The 19,145-nt window shown below is 35.2% G+C and overlaps 1 protein-coding gene across 2 annotated transcripts in view; it reads right to left on the minus strand.

Annotated features, from left to right (window-relative positions):
• The window catches only part of LOC129758707 (proline dehydrogenase 1, mitochondrial), a 73,634-nt gene extending 54,489 nt beyond the window's left edge, over positions 1 to 19,145 (minus strand). For both annotated transcript variants that reach the window (XM_055756299.1, XM_055756298.1), the window contains exon 1: positions 17,731 to 19,145. In XM_055756299.1, the coding sequence (XP_055612274.1) occupies positions 17,731 to 18,165 (435 nt within the window). In that variant the 5' untranslated portion in view covers positions 18,166 to 19,145. The remainder of the gene's footprint in view (positions 1 to 17,730) is intronic.

Here is a 19,145-nt window from a genome sequence, read left to right on the forward strand (position 1 = left end):
TTACAGAAAAATAAAAAATAATTAAATTCAAAGTTTTAAGTTGAAAGCTGCAAGTTCAAGCTTTGAGTCGTCGGGGAATTGGAATGTAGGATTAGAAAATCAAACGTGCAAAATCAGTGAAAACCCGTCATGCAGCTTTTTAGTAAATAATTCTGGGGTTTTTAGTTATTCAATTTCATTGGGCAGTTTAAAATTTTTGAGTTATTGTTGGTCATCAATATGTTCAATTCTATAATCCAATTATGAGAAAACATAAACTGTTTAGTACTGCGAATTCAAACAAATGAAATCACAGAATTCTTACATTGATCACTCTTCACAATAATTTATGGGGTTTTTGTGTCAAAGAATATAAAAACTTAAATAGAACTCAAATAAAAGGTTTTTCGTAACATTATCAAGAGGGAGATTTCGGTTCCTAGATGATTTGTTTTCGATAACTTCAAAAAACTATTATTGGAACTTTCAACTTATATTAATTAAGATTAATCACCATGATTTATGTTTTGAAATTAATTTTTACGGCCTTATCGGTGAATGTTATGTTCTCATAGTGAAAACATTTCAAGAATTGAAAATTATAGATGGATAGAAGAAGATTAGAAGAAAATTATAGGTGTTGAAATTGAGCGTGTAGAAATTTTTAAGAAGCATTTTCACCACATACTTAACTTTTGTTCAATCACGGATCAACTTTTTTGAAATGTTAGAATCGGACAGGGTTGAGTCTAACACATGGTGGTCTAACATGGTGAAAATGCTTCTTAAAAATTTCTACCCGCTCATTTTCAACACCTATAATTTTCTTCTAATCTTCTTCTATCCATCTATAATTTTCAATTCTTGAAATGTTCTCACTATGAGAACATAACATTCACCGTTAAGGCCGTAAAAATTAATTTCAAAAGGAACTTTCAACGTTTAAGAAAAAAACAGTGTTAAATTAAACAGCAAAAAAAGAAACAAATACAATTGAGAACATTCAAAATGAGTCTTCAACATGGTTCCGATATTTTTAGAAATCTCTAAATAAAAAAAACTTGAATATACAATTGTACAGGGAGATCATCCATCTTGAAAAGTGGGATAACCTCCAAAAGAGATTTTCATTAGATGAGGGATGGTGAAGAAAAAAAAATACGGTTTTATCATCTGAAGATTAAAAGACCAAATCTTTCCAAGCTTTCTGAATAATTGTTGGTATGAAATGTTTTTCGTGATGGGATGTATAATCATTCAAGGGAAATAATTTTTAATTTCTATTGAAACAAACCTCATAACTTTAAATTTATCAATTTTATGAAAACGATAAACATAGTGAACAATCTCAATCAACATTTTAAAAAGATTAACATAACTTATAGTGCATACATGGGCAAATTTCTTATAATGATGAAAATCCGTGATGAACAAAAATTTGACATGTGATGATAATGCTTCTAAATAAATTCTACCCGCTCATTTTCACCATCTTTCATTTCATCTAACCTTCTATTTATCTATATAAAAATTTCATAATTTTTAGATGTCCTTACTAAAAAGGACATCATTTTTCACCGCTAAGGCCGATAAGTTAAAGTAACAAACATAAATTACGGTGGTTAATCTATTCATAACATGAAAACAAAGCTTAAAAATTTCTGAAAGTCAAACAACTTATGTTGATGTATATTTTTATGTGAACCCGAGCAACGCCGGGTAAAATCAGCTAGTATTTAAATATGAATTAAAATATTTAATATAAATAAATATTTTCCCGGTTTCAGGATTTTTTTTATGAAAAAAAAAAACAATTTTTGAATCTTCTAATAAACATGTAAAAATGCTACGTAATCTCTAAGCTTGCATGCCAGCATCATGTTTCAGTCGTTTTTTTTTTGGGATTTTCATCCGCAAGGACATCGCTCAAGATTTTTCAGTCGTTATTTAAATTCAAATAACGATTTAAAATCTTGAGAAATGAATTATCCTTGCGCAAGAAAATCACAAACAATCAGCAACTCAAAGAAAGCTGGCAAAAGTAATTTGACTACTTTTTGGTATTTTTACCTAAACTAAACTCTGGAATAAGTTTTTGGCAATTTGTTCCCAACACGAAAATTTGACAAAAAGATTCAAAGTTTGAAAGAAAAATACCTCTTATTGTATTATAGTCCATCGATTTTATGTATAAAAATACGGAGAAAAATAATTTGAAATTAGCTCTGCATTCTTATTCTTCTTCCTTCTGATTGAAGTTTTAAATCAAGTGTTCTTAAGGTAAACAATGTTCCAATCAGAACGTTGCCATGTGCAGTAATCATTTTAAGTGGTTTGAAATGTTGCTGAAATATCATGATTAATTCTGAAACATTAACTCAGCGCTTATGTAATAACACCACTAGAATCGGTATTAAATTGGCTTTTTGGTGCATAAATTTATTGTTAATATACTCAAAATCCAGTGCAAAGTTAAATTAAAGTGCAAGAAAATCTGCGAAATTGAAAATTGATAAAAAGGTAAAAAATATATACCTTCGTCAAAAATTCTGTGTTTCGTATTTTGACAATCTAAAAATGCAAAAATGTGCCAAATTACGTCAATTTTTCAATTCTTTTTCCAAAATTTATCTGTGTGACTTAAACAAACGGTTCATTGATTGAAAAGTACGGTTTTTACACCACTTTTTTACATTTTTGTGTGGTCATGATTTAAAAAAAATTCAAATAAAATATCTTTATGGGCAACGTTATGGGCAACGTAGCTTTCGACTTCACCTTTTTTGACCACTAAATGAAATTTTTTTGAGCATTCGTAGCTGATCTACAGTCTTTTTCCGAAGGGTGTTTTTCGGTTTTTTTTCTTAGGCTTTCAATAACGGAAAACTAAAGTGTTGTAGGTGAATAGTGTCTGATAAACATATTTGAGTTACATTACGAGGTTCCAAAACTATAAATTTTGTAAAAATCGGTTGAGAAACAAAAGAGAAATATTGGTTTTTGGCCAGGAGCGTCAAATTGACACTCCAGGGACTAAAACGGATAAAAATTTCAGGGACGGATGAGGGTTAATCGTTTCCACATGTTAGCAAATGATTGAATGATATATTTTCTTGATCTCTCTTTTTCGGAGACAAGCGGCATCCATTTTAGGAAAAACTACATTTGACACATGAGTATAAAAACCTCTGATGCCCAATAGATTTTTTGTATGTGTGTGTATCAAAAGCCCTATTGTTGATTTCAAGTTGATCAACACTTAGGCATGAACACTACAAATTACATGAATTTCTATGTTTACACCAGAGCTCGAAGAAATCATATTCATTGACCGCAGTAGGGCATGAATGAGAGAAAATAAATTTCATCCCCACGTGTTTCGAAAGACGATGAAATAAAATCATGTTAGCATAGACGAACTTCATAATGACAGTGAATACATTATTTTCTTTCGTCATTCACTCCACAGTCATTCAATCCACAAAGTCGTGACAGTCAACAAATATTCAGTCATGTCAATTGGATTTTTTATGATTGGATGTACTTTCTATGCTACCAGACAACTAAAAAATTTCTTTTTCGGACTCTTAGCAATGGCGTCTGGACGTTTGCGAAATCAATTTAACGTGACTACTCTTCCCCAGCACGGTTAGGCTTGTCTGAATGATAAAATGCCTCTAAAAACGATGATTTTAATTGGTCGGCTTAATAATTTCTTAATAAACTATGACCTGGAAGATAAACAATGGAGATCCCCGCCATGCAATGTTTGTAGGGGATAAAAACGTCCAGGCGTTAAAATCAAAAAAAAAAAATCATGCGTTGTTTGCAATTTCAACTCTATCATGATCTCCGAATTTAGCTGACTGAGTTTTTCAAAAGTTCACATTCACGAGTAAGAAATTGAAGTGACTTTTTTTTCGACAGTCAGTCACAGATTGCTATTTTGACTGATTGGGCGCAATGATGGAAACGTGAAACGTAGACATTGAAAGGAAAATTATTTCATTTCATCCAAGAATGTCAACAGTTTTGAGCACTGGTTTACACAAACTTTTTAACGTTACACTATCTGTGAGCACGTTATCATTACTAGAACGTGAAATACCTTACTTGGACCTTTCCCACAATAATTATAGCAATCAATTCTATCAATAACAAACAAACACGATAATTATAACCTTCGATCCTAAATCAAGTAGTGTAACTTGTTGGTATTTCTTGGAAATTATCAACCGTCCGAACTTGAACAGAAAAAAATGACTCCACACGTTACCGGCTTGCTTGCTTTGATCGCATTTTATCTTGGTGAGTTACCGGCAACGCATGGTATGATCACAAACGAAACGACACGTTCGATGCACCGAGTTATGAGTTCCTCGTGTTGTTGTTGGTATGTGGGTGGCCGAGTAACTGCTCAATTTTCTCTCAAAACCATTTAACGGGGGGTCGGAAAAATCTCAGCTTGTCTACCAATCCATGTCTAATCCTCAATCTTACAATGTAAGATTGAGTTTAACAAAAAAAAAACACATTATTATTTGTAAAGAAAGATTTGAAATTAAATAAAAATGGTTTTTAAACAGCTTGGAATATATGTAAGTTCAATAAAGCTTATTTTTAGTCCGTCGACAGGTTGTTCTGTAAACCATAAATATAAAAAAGGGAAATTACATGTGCGCATGTTTCGCGTTGCGATTGCTCGAAACCACTACTTTGTCTGACATCTTACTATTGGAAGCTGCACACATGTACAGATCGATTATTATTAGGTAGCAGATAATTTATCTGGAGAGAAATGTTTGAATATGCACGTTCGACTTAGCAGCGCGTTGATCATCTGACAGAATAAATCATTCATCACTACTGTAAATATTTGAAAGGTAGCGACCTGTTTTAGGCCGCGGCACTCTGACTCATAACATTTAAAACGGTACTTGATTGGCTGGGATTGTAAAAGAAACGAGATCATTATTCTGTTTACAAGATCGTTTTCGATCAGAAGTCGTCAGGTTATTCCTGATGAAACCGGTAAAATTGCATCGGTCTTGTTTAAGTAGTTTGGGCGTTTTTTAAATATTAACTAGTAATACAAGTCTCCTGGAAAATTTAAATGATGAAAAGGGAAAACATGGGAGAAATGTTAGACTAGAGTTGAATTTTTGGTGCCTATGTAATATTTAATATTTATCTAACTGGTTTTGGAAGATTTTGGCGTCCTGAATTCAAATCATTCAACAGATTTTATCTATCACATCTAGTTTTTGTGGTATGAAAGAACAGCTGTAATTCAACTGTTCGATCAAAATTCATATGGTAAATCGTTCAAAGAGTCCTAGAGGATCTCATAGTGGGCTAAAATTTGATAAAAGTGAAGATGATTTATTCCATGAAGTTAAGGAATGTGAGAAGTTTTATCAAGCTCAATCTGAAAATTTTAATGGGGGAGGTGATGAAAAAGGTAAGTTTTCCAGACTGGTTTATCTAGCTAGTTAATAAACAGGCCTGACTTATCTTCTACAAGGTAAAAAATCTGCCCACAAGTAAAACAAACGAAATACGGTGGTCAAATCGTGCCTAAAATATTTGAACCACTTGTGGTGAGAAATTTTGACAATTTCACAATGGACAGCAAAACGAACTCTTTAGCCGGCCCTGGCAGGTATCCAGCCAAAACTTTTCGTTGACAAGTCTCGCCTGGATGTTTCGGAAATTAACAAGAAGGTAAAATTGAAATAAATCTTTACAATACAAACAAAATTTTGCTGTATTCGCGAATACCACAGATACGCCAAATTTTGGTTTCAATAGAATCTTAATGATACCTTGTCTGGACAGCGTTTGTTAAGGATTCGATATAATAACGATGCCACATTTTGGCTGTGAATTATATTTAAAAATGGCAAAACCAAAACAAAAACATGAGAAAATTTCACTTGACATGATAGAGGTATTCATATATGAAAAGTAAGTCCCAAATTTCGGCATTGTACCACCTTTACTCGGGCAAAATGGTACCAAATTTAATTTCCGAAGCATGATAGCATAATTTGGTATAATATTGCCATAAAAGTCTTCTGAATAATGATTTACATCAAAACTGCCATGTATGCCAAATTAATTCAAAATTGTTTGGAAATTTTTAGAATTATTTCACACTATACTTTGGATTTATATGGATATGGATATGGATTTATAACCCCTTTCCGGTTGAAAATTATTAAGTAAATTTGCACTTTTCCCAAAGAAAGTTCCGTACAAATTTTATGAAAAGATAAACCACCGTAATTTTTGTATGTTACTTTTTAATTTTTCGGCCTTAGCGGTGAAAAGTGATGTCCTTTCCAGTAGGGACATCTAAAGATTGTGAAATTTTAATATAGATGGATAGAATGTTAGATGAAATGAAAGATGGTGAAAATGAGCTTGTAGAATTTATTTAGAAGCATTATCATCACATATCAAATTTTTGTTCCTCACGGGTCTACTACTATGAAGTGGTAGATACAGATAGAGCTGTCCAGTAAAGTTTTTATTTTAAAATGATTATTATTTAAAATCATATTCAAGTCAGAATTCTGAACAAGAAATCGGTTTTGTTTTCAAATTGAAATAGCCTAGATTCTTTTTCATTCTCTTGTATAGGATCTCTACCAGCTGGTTATCTAGGGAAAAAATAATTTGGCTGTTCTAAGTGGCACGTTCCCAGACCAGGAGGATTCTTGGCAACGATTTAGCATCGCCAATTCATTCCCTACAGCGGTGAATTAAATCGTTCGATTCTTTGATCGAAAGTTGAAACAAAATTAGCTAAACTTGGCTTGCATTAAATTGCTACCAAATGACGTTGGAATAGGTCCTCGAAGACCTTCACTAAATTAACAACTTTTTGTCAAGCAATGTCTAACTCGTGTGAAGTTTAAAATAGTAACAATTTACAAGATATTTTCATGTGTCATTGTTTGCCATTTTTTGTTCCTGATATTGACTCATTTTTCATATTTTCACTATGAAAAACTAACACTTTCGAACATTCCACTAATATAATGCCAAATTTCAAACAACCGGCTGCTAGCCATATTTTTGAAACGCATGACGTTTGAATTGGTTCTAATCGGAACATTTTACATCGTTCGCATATTCTCGTGCCACGCCAAGCCGCGTCTCGTGTCACAAAAAGTGTGTAGGGTATGAAACAAAAAATCACAAAATTTGCGAAGCTTCTACAAACAACACCGAACCAAACGAAATTAACCCACATCGCCCGAAATAAGTTTGCACGAGATTCACCGATGATTTATGCTCCAATTCACGCTCGAGGGTGTGTTGTTCTTCTGTAGCTCTGTATTCGAGAAACCGTTTCGGGATCACGCTAAAAAACGGTCACGTGATCGAGCGCGAGTTTTCGAGGAAAATGAGGATACAATAGAGATGTGGTGCTACAACAGGTGAATGGGAAAATTGCAGTGAGAACGTTAAAAGGCAGGAGGTATCTTTGCAATAATCAAACTTATTCAAATTCATCAGACAGACAGGTGTCCGTTTCGAAAGAGAGATAACGGTAAAGGTACACTGGGTGGTTTATTACTGGTTCTGATAGTCGGAACTCGGAAATGTTCCGCTGGTCAATGGAGAACAGCAAATTAATGACCCAGTGTTTAGTTGATTGCTGTTGTCATGCAAATTCATAGGTTCTTCTACGTTTCCTTAGAATGAGTGGGGATATGCACGCAGATGTTTGGGATTGGAAGCGGTATTATTATGCAATTGATGGAACCTTTTTCAGGGAGGGTGATTCGCGCGCAATGTCCGAGGGAGATGTTTTAACGAGTTTGACGTAGTATTGTTCCCAAAATATCCACAGCAATCCTTTTTTCTGTATCGATTCGTCAAAACTTCATCACTCAATAACGTGATATTACCTTCAATTTACACTATTTTTTCGTACATGAAAATAATCTTCAAAGCATTTTCCCTTTTCAAAAGATCGACTAACGCAAGAAATGAATCATCGACTGCATATTAAGAAGTTCAATGACTTGTTTTTTAATGAAAACATTCCTATTGTGCAAAAAAGTATCTGAATTTTTAAATTTTAAGTCAATGTGAAGAACATTTGTAAAATTTGATGCCGGAATATGGTAAAACAAATACCTAGATTGAAAACTGCCGTTAGCGTTGATAATGCCTATGAGTATCATCAATAATGCCTACACTCAAGAATTTTGGTTTATAATTTTCATTTCGAAATGGAAACTGACTTTTGACTCTGATTTTGAGTCTTGATGTTAAACCCTGGTTATTAATGATTCATAATTAATTTCAATTAGAATTTTCGGCATTTCGGCAAATTAATAGACACTAGGTAAAATCATATTTGGAAAATGATTTATCTACTAGGTGGCCAGCTAGAGCGCTTTGGGTAGAAGAAACGAATAGATGTTTAAAAATGTGATCTAGGGCTTCGTATTATCAACAGCTTTAAACTGCCTGGGTGATTCTTTACCTCAGCACCAGCTGGTTGTTTGAAGTAATCGACTGAGTCGATTTGCGGTCATTTTTGAATTTCTCAAACCCTGTGGGTGATTTTTGCAGAATTTTTAAGTTAAGTTTACATGAGTAAATTTGAACTTTTAGGTTTGTATAGTGAACCTGCATATAAGATAAGCGACGTCTAATTCCTCTTAAAATAAAATATGTGGCAACATAGCCGAAAGCTTGGACAAAAAAATCCTCAGCTCTGTTTTCTGGCTCAATATTCAAGCTCTAAAGTGAACGCTCAGTAAATCCAACAAAACAACATTGAATTTGATGCCCAAAAGATCGCGATATTAACAGTATGAATGACTTGAATTTAGTTAACAATCAGATAGTTTTCTAACTAGGAACGCGATCCACCAAAGCAGTGAAAAAAAAGGCACTCAATCATAAATTCATATGACGAGCTTAAAATTTATCTGTTTGAACTACAACAATAATCACAATACTCTTCTTGGATGAGTTTTGAATTTGAAAGCTCTTATCGATGGGAATCGAATTGGACAGTTCTTTTGTATCGATTGGAATTTTGTGTTTCAGACGTCGCTTCTCTTACATGTACAGTTGCGTTCAAAAAAGAATGAAATCGCGTGAAGCTGCGCACCCACTTCCAACTTTGACAAGCGGCTATTTCTCTCTCGGTTGATATTTTTTCATGAAAATTTCACACAATTTAGTTCAACTATCCAACAAACACTCCACAAAATTTGAAGTCTTTACAATGACGGAAAACAAAGATACAGCTATTCCCGTAAAAAAGGCAAATTTAGAGTTGCTTCACTAAATTTGCTGTATCTTTGACAATTTTCATTGAAAAATCTTGAAATTTGGTCCAAATATGTAAAAATATTTTATCTAATACCAGGCCAAGTTTCGTCAAAATCAATGAACGTGATCAAAAATGGTGCCGAGTTGAAAATGAGGTTCATTATCGCCCAGCAGACGATTTCATTCTTTTTTGGACGGATGTTTATATGGAAAACAACGTTATCCATGTATTCTTGGTATTTTCTTTCACAAAACCGAAATTTATCACAAAGAATGTTGAAAATTGATAGGAACTTTATTCTTGCTTTGTTTAGAAACAGAAATTGTTCCAACAGAACTGGTATTGAAACACAAGAGCGAATAGAATATTCGCTTAAATTGTGGAACAAATTTGTTTATCTGTATAATTAGCAGGTCATTTCTGAAACTCGGTTCTTCTTATTTTGAACTCTGTTGAAACATTTTCTCTTTCGAAACAAAGTACGAATGAAGTTTTTAGTAATTTACAACATTCTTTGTGATAAATTTTGGTTTTGTGAAAGAAAATACCAAGAATACATGGATTACGATGTTTTCCATATAAACATCCGCCCAAAAAAGAATGAAATCGTCTGCTGGGCGATAATGAACCTCATTTTCAACCCGGCACCATTTTTGATCACGTTCATCGATTTTGACGAAACTTGGCCTGGTATTAGATCAAATATTTTTACATCTTTGGACCAAATTTCAAGATTTTTCAATGAAAATTGTCAAGGATACAGCAAATTTAGTGAAGCAACTCTAAATTTCCCTTTTTCACGGGAATAGTTGTATCTTTGTTTTCCGTCATTGTAAAGACTTCAAATTTTGTGGAGTGTTTGTTGGATAGTTGAACTAGATTGTGTGAAATTTTAATGAAAAAATATCTACCGAGAGAGAAATGGCAGCTTGTCAAAGTTGGAAGTGGGTGCGCAGCTTCACGCGATTTCATTCTTTTTTGAACGCAACTGTAGGTTCACTAGTTTGTATGGGAAAATTGAATATTATGTACTGAAAAATCAACATTATTTTTGTTTCTTCTGTGCAGCCGAACCTGACTATAGTTTTTCGTGAAATTTATAAATTCTCCAAAGAAAATTTTCCGCTGAACAATTTTGTTCAAGACCGTTACTTCGTATCTTATTAGACAAAAAAGTTATTAGCTGTTTAACAGGGGTATGTCTCTTCGCATTGATTAACAATAAATTCAATTGATCTCACTGCTTGAGCCTCGCGAAGTATTGCATGAAAAGTAGTCATGCAATAGGAGGCGGAATAGCTGCGCTGCTGCCAACTCTGAATATCTAAAAGTTGGGTGATGGAAAAGTAAACAAAAGGAACAACATTTTGTCCAAGTTAAAAAGTTTTAATTTTCCGCTTGGCTGATCATTTTAAGTTCAGTTTTATTTACCATCAGTTTTATCGTGTTTTGTTACGGGATTGTTCATTCAGTTGAAGATGAAAACGTTTACGAGGCCATGTAAAACGTGGAGAGAAATCCATGAAAATTTAAAGATTGGAAAAGTAAGTAATTTTCTGTTCAAACATTTTGATTGTAAAAACGACTTAAAAGGTAGCAATTATGATAAGAGATCGAAAAAAGATCAGAACTATGCATGTGTTTAAGTTTTTATGAACATTTCTTCGTAGATTCTCCTTAATCAGCTGTTTAAAATACAATTATAATGTCGTTTCAGTGCAATATTAATCGGACAGCAAGCCTAATGCCCATTTGTTAGAAGCATCGTGGCACTGGAATAATTATCATTTTTAAGATCATCAAAAGTTCTAGCATCGAGCAGTTGTTTGTGGACTATTTATTATAATGATTTGGAGCCAGAATGAGCGACAGAACAGTGAAGTAAAACAACTGTTACAGATTCAATCTTTACTTAACAAAAGAAACAGAATAATTCACCGACAAAACTGGATCCTCAGACTTCCAAAACAAATTTAAAGCAATGAATTTCAAAATAAAATATCTGAGAAAAAATATTTAAAAGTTTTTGTATTTTGAATGTATCATTGAAAGAAAACTGTTTATTCCATCATTATCTTATTTTGTATTGTTGTAGGTACTTAGTTATTATTGTATTTCTCTTGGTCATCTTCGGCTTCTCAATTCAATACATTTTCTGAGTCTTATTCGAAGGATTTTGGTACTTAGGGAAGATGACATCCATTTCCATAAGATCAGCTTCAAGCCTTTTCCTTTTTCTTCGACCAACCTGATACATACACCGGTAAAGGAACAAGTTTAAAAAAAATCAATGCAACCGTCTTGATGTGTTCAGCTTGCTATTGAAATAACAATATACCATCAAGTCACCATTCACCGCCCAGACACCATTTACCGCCCAAAATCACCCTTTTGTGTGTATTTTGAAAAAACTGGGATGTTTTCTCCAAAAGTAAGACCTGTGTTCTGTTTCGGCATCATTGTTCGACCATTTCACTGAAAAAACTTCACTTAATTATGCTAACTATAGCCAGAAATAAAATATTTGGTTTTTCGTTTCCGATCAAATTATTGAATTCGACGCCTGTTAGCGAACTAGCATTACTGTGCTCCTAGGGTAAAAAGGGTTTTTGTTTACTAGATAGTACCTATTTGACCTAAAATAGACTTGAAACGATAGTTTTATTTTCGTAGAATAGATTTGCATCGGAACATTTTCGATTTTTTCAATAGTTGTTGTTTTTTTAAGCGTTTAGTGATGGGCGGTAATTGGTGTATAAAAAAAAGTGTGTGTTCCTAATGACCGGTCAGGAACAATTTCTTTGTCTTTAACGCATGTATTGTGTCAAATGTGTAAATTGTAAGAAGCATTTAGTTTGATTAGGCAAGAAAATGATGTTTTATCGCTGAAAGTAACCGGTTACTTGAGGCTGTTTGCCGGGAAACATCATTTTGTTAGTCAACGCACTTTGTTAAAATTTGTACAAAATTTGAGGAAAAAATTTCACAAAATGTATTCTTTCAAGATCCAAAATATTGTTTTAACAGCTCTTTACATGAAAAATACTAAAAAGAACAGTTTCCGTGTTGTTAGATAGTTTTTCCTTAAGAAAACATTATCGATACCCGAAAAAGTCGAGTGGGCGGTAATAGGGCCAGTTGAACAACCCAAAGTTCAGTTAATTATCTTGAAAAGCGTACATTTTTCGCATTCCACTAAATTTTTTATTGAAAGTAGAGCAGTTTTGAGATGTATTGGAAAAGAAAGCGAATAAAAATCTGCCGTCGTTTTTTTATTACATATGTTTGAAGTTGAAAAACCGCTTAACTGGGCGGTAGATGGTGACATGATGGTATACACCATTTGAAGAACTTTTATACAAGCAATATTCAATTTATTTATTTCCAACTCAGGCATTGATAAATACTATCATTCTTTGCGCTGGTTTTGGTAATAAAAGATTATCAAAATCTTTTGTTACAAATGAGAAATCGTTATTTTGAGATTTTAATTTCCTACAGCACATTAATGTACACCATTTTGAACACGAAAGTTTGGGCTCAATGCACACAAAAACCGAGCAAAAAATTAAAGAATATGTGGAAGAACATTATAATTAACTTGATTTTACTGACCTTTTTATCAAAAAAATGCTCAAGATCGTCCAAAATGTTTTTTAAAATCTCACTATTTTCGAACAGCTTTGTTTACATTTCGCTTCACCCAAACTCGCTGTCAAATTTTGTTATTCCATCGCCTATACCTCGCTAGGCACCAAGCAGAAACAAAAATGATGATGATTTTTCAGTACAAAATATCTACATTCGTCGATTTTGGCAACACGTCCGTACAATTTGTGTTGTCAAAATCGAATGTTGCCAAAATCGAACGGTTTTTTTTTTCTCAACTTTTTATCAGTTATTTATACAAAATGACTAATATTATTATCAAAAACGTTATTTTCAGTCAATTTCCGACCATTTTTAGTCATTTTTTTTATTTTTTTCATCCTGTTTTTAATGCATTTTGCCCTTTTCTTGTTTTGTTTATAATGTTCGTTTTCATTTGTCATATTTGCTATTTTTGTCATTCTTCATCATTTTTAGTTGTTTTTTTTTGTCATTTTCAGCCTTTTTTGAATTTGTTTTTGAACTTTTTGAATTTTTCATCTTTTTGTCATTTTTGGGTACTTTATAAATTAAAAAAAAAACTTTTGTTTTTATTGTTGCATTTTATCACCATTTCATAACATAAAAACGTATTTATGGTGTTCGTCTAAATTAACGAAAACAACAAGGTAATGTTGTTGTTACTAAAAGTCGTTCGATTTCGCACATGTGCCAAAATCGGATGTTGCCAAAATCGAACGTTGCCAATATCGAATGTTGCCAAAAACGAACGGGGTCTGTATTCAGTTTTCCCATACAAACCTTAAGCGAGCCATAGACTACACCACATTTGTACAAATGCGATGAAATTCGATGACATTCTGTCCCTGTGAATACGATTTGCGTCGTGTATGGCACTGCTCTAACGAACGCGCAAACGGTTTAAATAAAATCGGTCGGGATTAAAATATTTTGTACAAACAACCCTCTGTGGCATGGTGTATGGTGCTGTTTGTACAAAATGCAGGCCATTTACTCAGCCCCAGCAGGGATGGGGATTCTTTTTGTTGCTGTTGCTATGTTTGTATTGTGTGTGGGCGAGCATAGAATCAAACAATCGTCGTGGAATCGAATTGCACAAGCCATTTGTGTGGTCTATGGCCCGCTTAAAAATTCACATTCACTCATGCAAACGTAGCTGAAAAATTTTGTAAAAATCATGGATGAGTTTTGAAACTAATCGAAGCTTTCTAGACTCCAGGGTTTGAGCAATTAAAAAATGACCCCAAATCGACTCAGTCTATTGCAGTAACCCAGAATGGAAAAAAATCGAACCGATTTTCATCCGTCCATCAGGAGAATCAGTCCGCGAAATCGCGCGAAAATGAAACACTTTTTCAAACGACGCATGCCTTGTCAAGAAAAACTGTCTGAATTCGAATTAAAACCGATCCGAATCATAATGACAACCTGTATTTTTGACAGTAATCGGTACGATGGATGACGTAGAAGCCACATTGCGACCCACAACCAGCTACTTATGGATCGATCACCCCAGCAGCACGCTCACACGTGCTGTTTCTATGGGCGATGGAGGCGAAAAGTTATTCTTTCTCTCCTTAAGAAAAATCCGTCAGATCTGTCAAAAGTTGGATGAAAAATTTAGCTGCATCCCTCTTGCACTTATGGAAAACCATCACCCAAACTCGGCAGCGATTCCATCGCCTACTTCGATCGATGCGTGGTACCTTTACGGGTACGTCGAATGGTTGCTACTTTTATTTGGCATGTTATCCCTCCAACAGCTTACTTTTTTGCCAAATGCATCGTGATGAGATCTATTGTAATTCTAGTTATCCCATTTTCCCTAAAGCTCTACAGTTAAAGTGCCCTGCAGTTATGCTCGATTGGAACGACTTTTGACAGCTCGATTGGAACTCCGCGGTGACAGTCTGCCTCACTTTAACTGTAGGGCTTTAATTTTCCCCTCTTCTTTAGCCAACTGATTTTGTTATCTTATTATGATCGCCTATTCTTATCTAGGTCAGGCAAATAGAAATTTAGCTGCAGCATTTTTTACTTTTCGACAAAAAATTGAGCACTTGTTGAAAAGATTTGTAATCGTTTATGATAAAAATTCGTGCCGGATCCAAACAAAATCAACAAAGCTATTGTTTTATAGATGAGGCATGCTAAGTTTGGTGAAACTTGTAAACTTATCTAATGCAAAACTCTCTCAACGACTTAAAAAAAGGTTTAAGAATGGTCATTCTAATGAAACAAAATTTGATGCCTGCTCACTGGTCGGTGATTTAATCAGATCAATTTGACATTTGAGCGTCTTTTTTGTTTTTTTTTCTTCTTTTCTCCACCCCTGGATTCTTGTTTATTTAATCTCTTTATAATAATTAATAACTTTGGCCAAAAAGAAATAAAAAAAAACACGACATCATAGCATCGGTGATAGGTCATAATCAGACTATTGACCGTACCGTTTCGCATCCAAACCTCGGATGTAACGAATGCGAAGATAACAAACTGAGAAGACTATACATCGATAGATGCGTTTCAGAGTTAAAGGGAGCTTATCTGAGCGATCACATGTCATCTTTTTGTTCGTCCGCAATGCAAGTTTTCCCTTGTGGGGCGGACCACGCTTGGCCTACTAATGTGTGGTGGTCGATGCAACTCTATCTGTATCTACCACTTCATAGTAGTAGGCCCGTGAGGAACAAAAAATTTTAAATGTGATGATAATGCTTCTAAATAAATTCTACCAGCTCATTTTCACCATCTTTCATTTCATCTAACCTTCTATCCATCTAAGGTACACCGGGGCAAGTGCAAACTCGGGGCAAGTGCAAACGATCAACTTTCCTCTGTTACAAAAAAATTAAAAAATATTTCTTCTTCTAGAAGTTGTTGTTGTTGTCCAAGCCAACAATCTGACATAGATAAACTAAACTTTCTTTTAATAATTCACTAAAAACACGACACTGTTTGATTACACACGAATTTAAGTACGTACTAGACATGATAAGTGTTTTTTTGTTTTGCTTTTTTGGCTACAAAAAAGGGCATTTAAATCCGTATTTTCGTTGAAAGGTGAGTGTTTGGGACTGATATTCAAGTGAAAGCAGAAAATTTATGATAAATTTTCAGTAGACCCTGAAAATTGTGAAAATAATATTCACTCCTGTCAACCCACACTGCGGGGCAAGTGCAAACGACACTACCGGGGTAAGTGCAAACGCACCTTTAAGCCATGTAACATCAGACATTAGAAAAAAATCATCTCAAAAATAGTTCAGCATTATATTAGAGTGGTCAGAAAGGGTATCCAAAGTGTTGTATCTGAAGCGGATATTCGAAATTCCGTAATGCCTTAGGAAATGAAGGTATTTTGCTCCAAACAACAGTCAGCAAAATTGAGGTTTCAAAAAGTAATTAATATTGCAGAAAAAACAGCAAATGCATCAAAAAAAGTTGATAGAACATACCGGAACATGTATTAAATTCGTTTTAGTAACGATACACTTACGCATTTTTGAATAAATTTGGGAAAAGCATTGTGTTTGCACTTGCCCCCATAAACGGGGCAAGTGCAAATTTAGAAATTTTTTCACAAAAGTGCCGTTACTTTTTACCAACATTTTTTAATTTTTCACTTTCAACGGGAATTTGTTGAGAACCATTTTAATGATGCAACGAACGATAATAGATAAATTTTAAAGATTTACATATTTTTCTAGGACATGTGAAAGTTGAACTATGGTGAAAACCGTTTGCACTTGCCCCGGTGTACCTTATATAAAAAATTCATAATCTTTAGATGCCCCTACTAAAAAGGACATCACTTTTCACCGCTAAGGCCGATAAATAAAAGTAACATTTCATATAAGTTCAGGAACAAAGTATACTTGTTTGTGTTTTTATTCGAAAGTTAACACTAAAAGATACCGTTTCCGGCAAAAAATTACCAAAAAGTCATATGGGACGGTTTTGCTTGGAACGGCAGTATGGTTTTGGAAAATTATAGATTTTCTATGATTTTGATAACTTTTCCTTGGAATCTAAAATTTTTTTTAGATTTTTGAATCTTTAGTCTGAATTACGAAAATCTGTATTCAAGATTGTAATCTGAATTACGATTCAAGTTGGAATATCTCATTTCGTCGTTAATTTATGTTTCGGGAATTTTGGAGGTCTAACTTTTAAAACTATGTAAATACAAATATGTTTAAAGAGACTAACGTTAACGAGTTGAACATAAAAAAAATATTTTTCTCAGTTTTATTCATTTTTCCACAATAAATTATTGTAAATGAGTGAAAAAAGCACAACTGAGTGATTTGTGGATCACCTTATGTAATTCGGTAAAATTTTAGTAAGTAGATTGAAACCCAAACAAGTTGAGATTACTGGTCAAAACATCTCCCCCAGTAGTGGCGCGTCGTCACATGTGAAGCTCGGGCGGGACGAGGATAATTGGTTTGCACAATATAAAGGTACGATGCAAGATTAGTTTTTCTGATGTGATGTACATATGTGTGGGGTAGTTCTGGTACATGAGGATGGGCGAAGGTAGATTTTTGAAGATATTTTGATCTTGGTGGTGCAGCGAGATACATATATGTATGTAATGAGATCAAACTGCTGCCGTCCTACGGGATGCAGTCGAACGAACGTAGAAAGGGTATCTCCCAAAGGCAAGGGCATGGGATCATTGTTGTGACGCAATGAAGATCCGACCGATTCCAAATTGGATGTGATTCTTTGGTGGGGATTTGAGGAGGTGTAGGGTGGTTTTGGGCATGGTGTTTGATCTATTTTCATTTGGTACCGAAAACGTTTACCTTCATGTTGTTCTCGACCAGAAACTCGGACGAACAGAGCAGATAGACGAAGTAGGCTCGGATCAGCTCGAACGTTGTTTTGCTCTTAAAGGCGGCGTTCGGGTCATTGAAGCTGACGTCCAGCGGGTCCCGATGGGGGGAGCCTGGGTCATTTTGCTGTTGCTGCTGCTGTTTGGCCACATGATGCCCTCCAGCCGTTGCAGTGGCCGTTACTGAACGAAACCGTCGCTGGTGAAGTTGTCCACCTGCCAACGTTTGGCAGAGATAGGCGAGGGACGCATGGTGGTCACCGGCAATCAGCAGTGGGTCATTGAGCGAGAATCCAGCACGTTGACCGGCGGGAAGACCACTGCCAAGCACCGATGGGGATGAAGATGAAGAAACTTTGCGCGATACCAGACTATTGCATCGAGCTACCGAACGCAGAAACGCCATTACACAACACGACCGGGAGGATTATTCTACCACGACACGGAAACGTCCTAGCGAGCCTGTCGTCTGTCTGCCTGTTTGGGTTATTCCTGACGTTTACTGCTGCTCTGTTCAGCGTTTGATGGATCTGCACGGCCAAGCGCTATGTGACCAAGGTCGGACCGACGGCGAGAAGGGGAGAAGGCTGCAACCTTTTTTGCTGCTCCTGTTTGATCCACAAAAGGGCTCACACAACTACACCCAAAGTGGCAGCAGAGTCCGTTTTGGTGTATTTCTTTTCTTCCTTCAAACGACGACGGCAATGGCACAGGACGACGACGACGGTCGGTCGGAGCGAATTTCGACGAACAATTTGCTAAAACCGTTTTCTTCTTCTTGCCAACTCTCGGTAGCGCTGCCCTTTTTATACTCTTCTATTGCACACACGCGAGAACGATTCTTCACATTACACAACCAAGAAAATTCACGAAATTACGTAAACACTTTTTCACTCCAAAAGGGGATCTTTTTGGCACCTGCGGCCACGGGTTCGGATATGGATGACCGGGATATCGCGAAAATTTCGAAAAACAAATTAAATCGACCACCGATAATTTGCAGACACCGTACTAATTGACTAGGAATGGTAGCGCCTTGTAGATTCCGGCACAAGGTATGCTATCGATTCAACATACGCAGTTTTTCACCGAAGAAAAACAGCTCCCCAACACTTTCCAACAGCAGTTCCGGGCGCGCGTTTGTGAAAAATTTCCACGCAATTTTTCCCCGAACAAACACTCGAGGGCGATTATAATGGTGCTCGAAAGGGGACACAAGGAACAACAGTAAGCACAAAAGGAGGACAATTATCGTTATAGCTTCTTTTATCTTCAACCGATTCGCAGTGGTAGATTCGAGCGAGGGGGACGACAAAACGTATGCACTTCGATCAGGAGACGAAACTCAAACCGTACGCCAGCGCGGATCCAAAGACAGTGAACGGT

Source organism: Uranotaenia lowii, chromosome 3 (assembly GCF_029784155.1).
Source record: "Uranotaenia lowii strain MFRU-FL chromosome 3, ASM2978415v1, whole genome shotgun sequence".
Taxonomy (NCBI): domain Eukaryota; kingdom Metazoa; phylum Arthropoda; class Insecta; order Diptera; family Culicidae; genus Uranotaenia; species Uranotaenia lowii.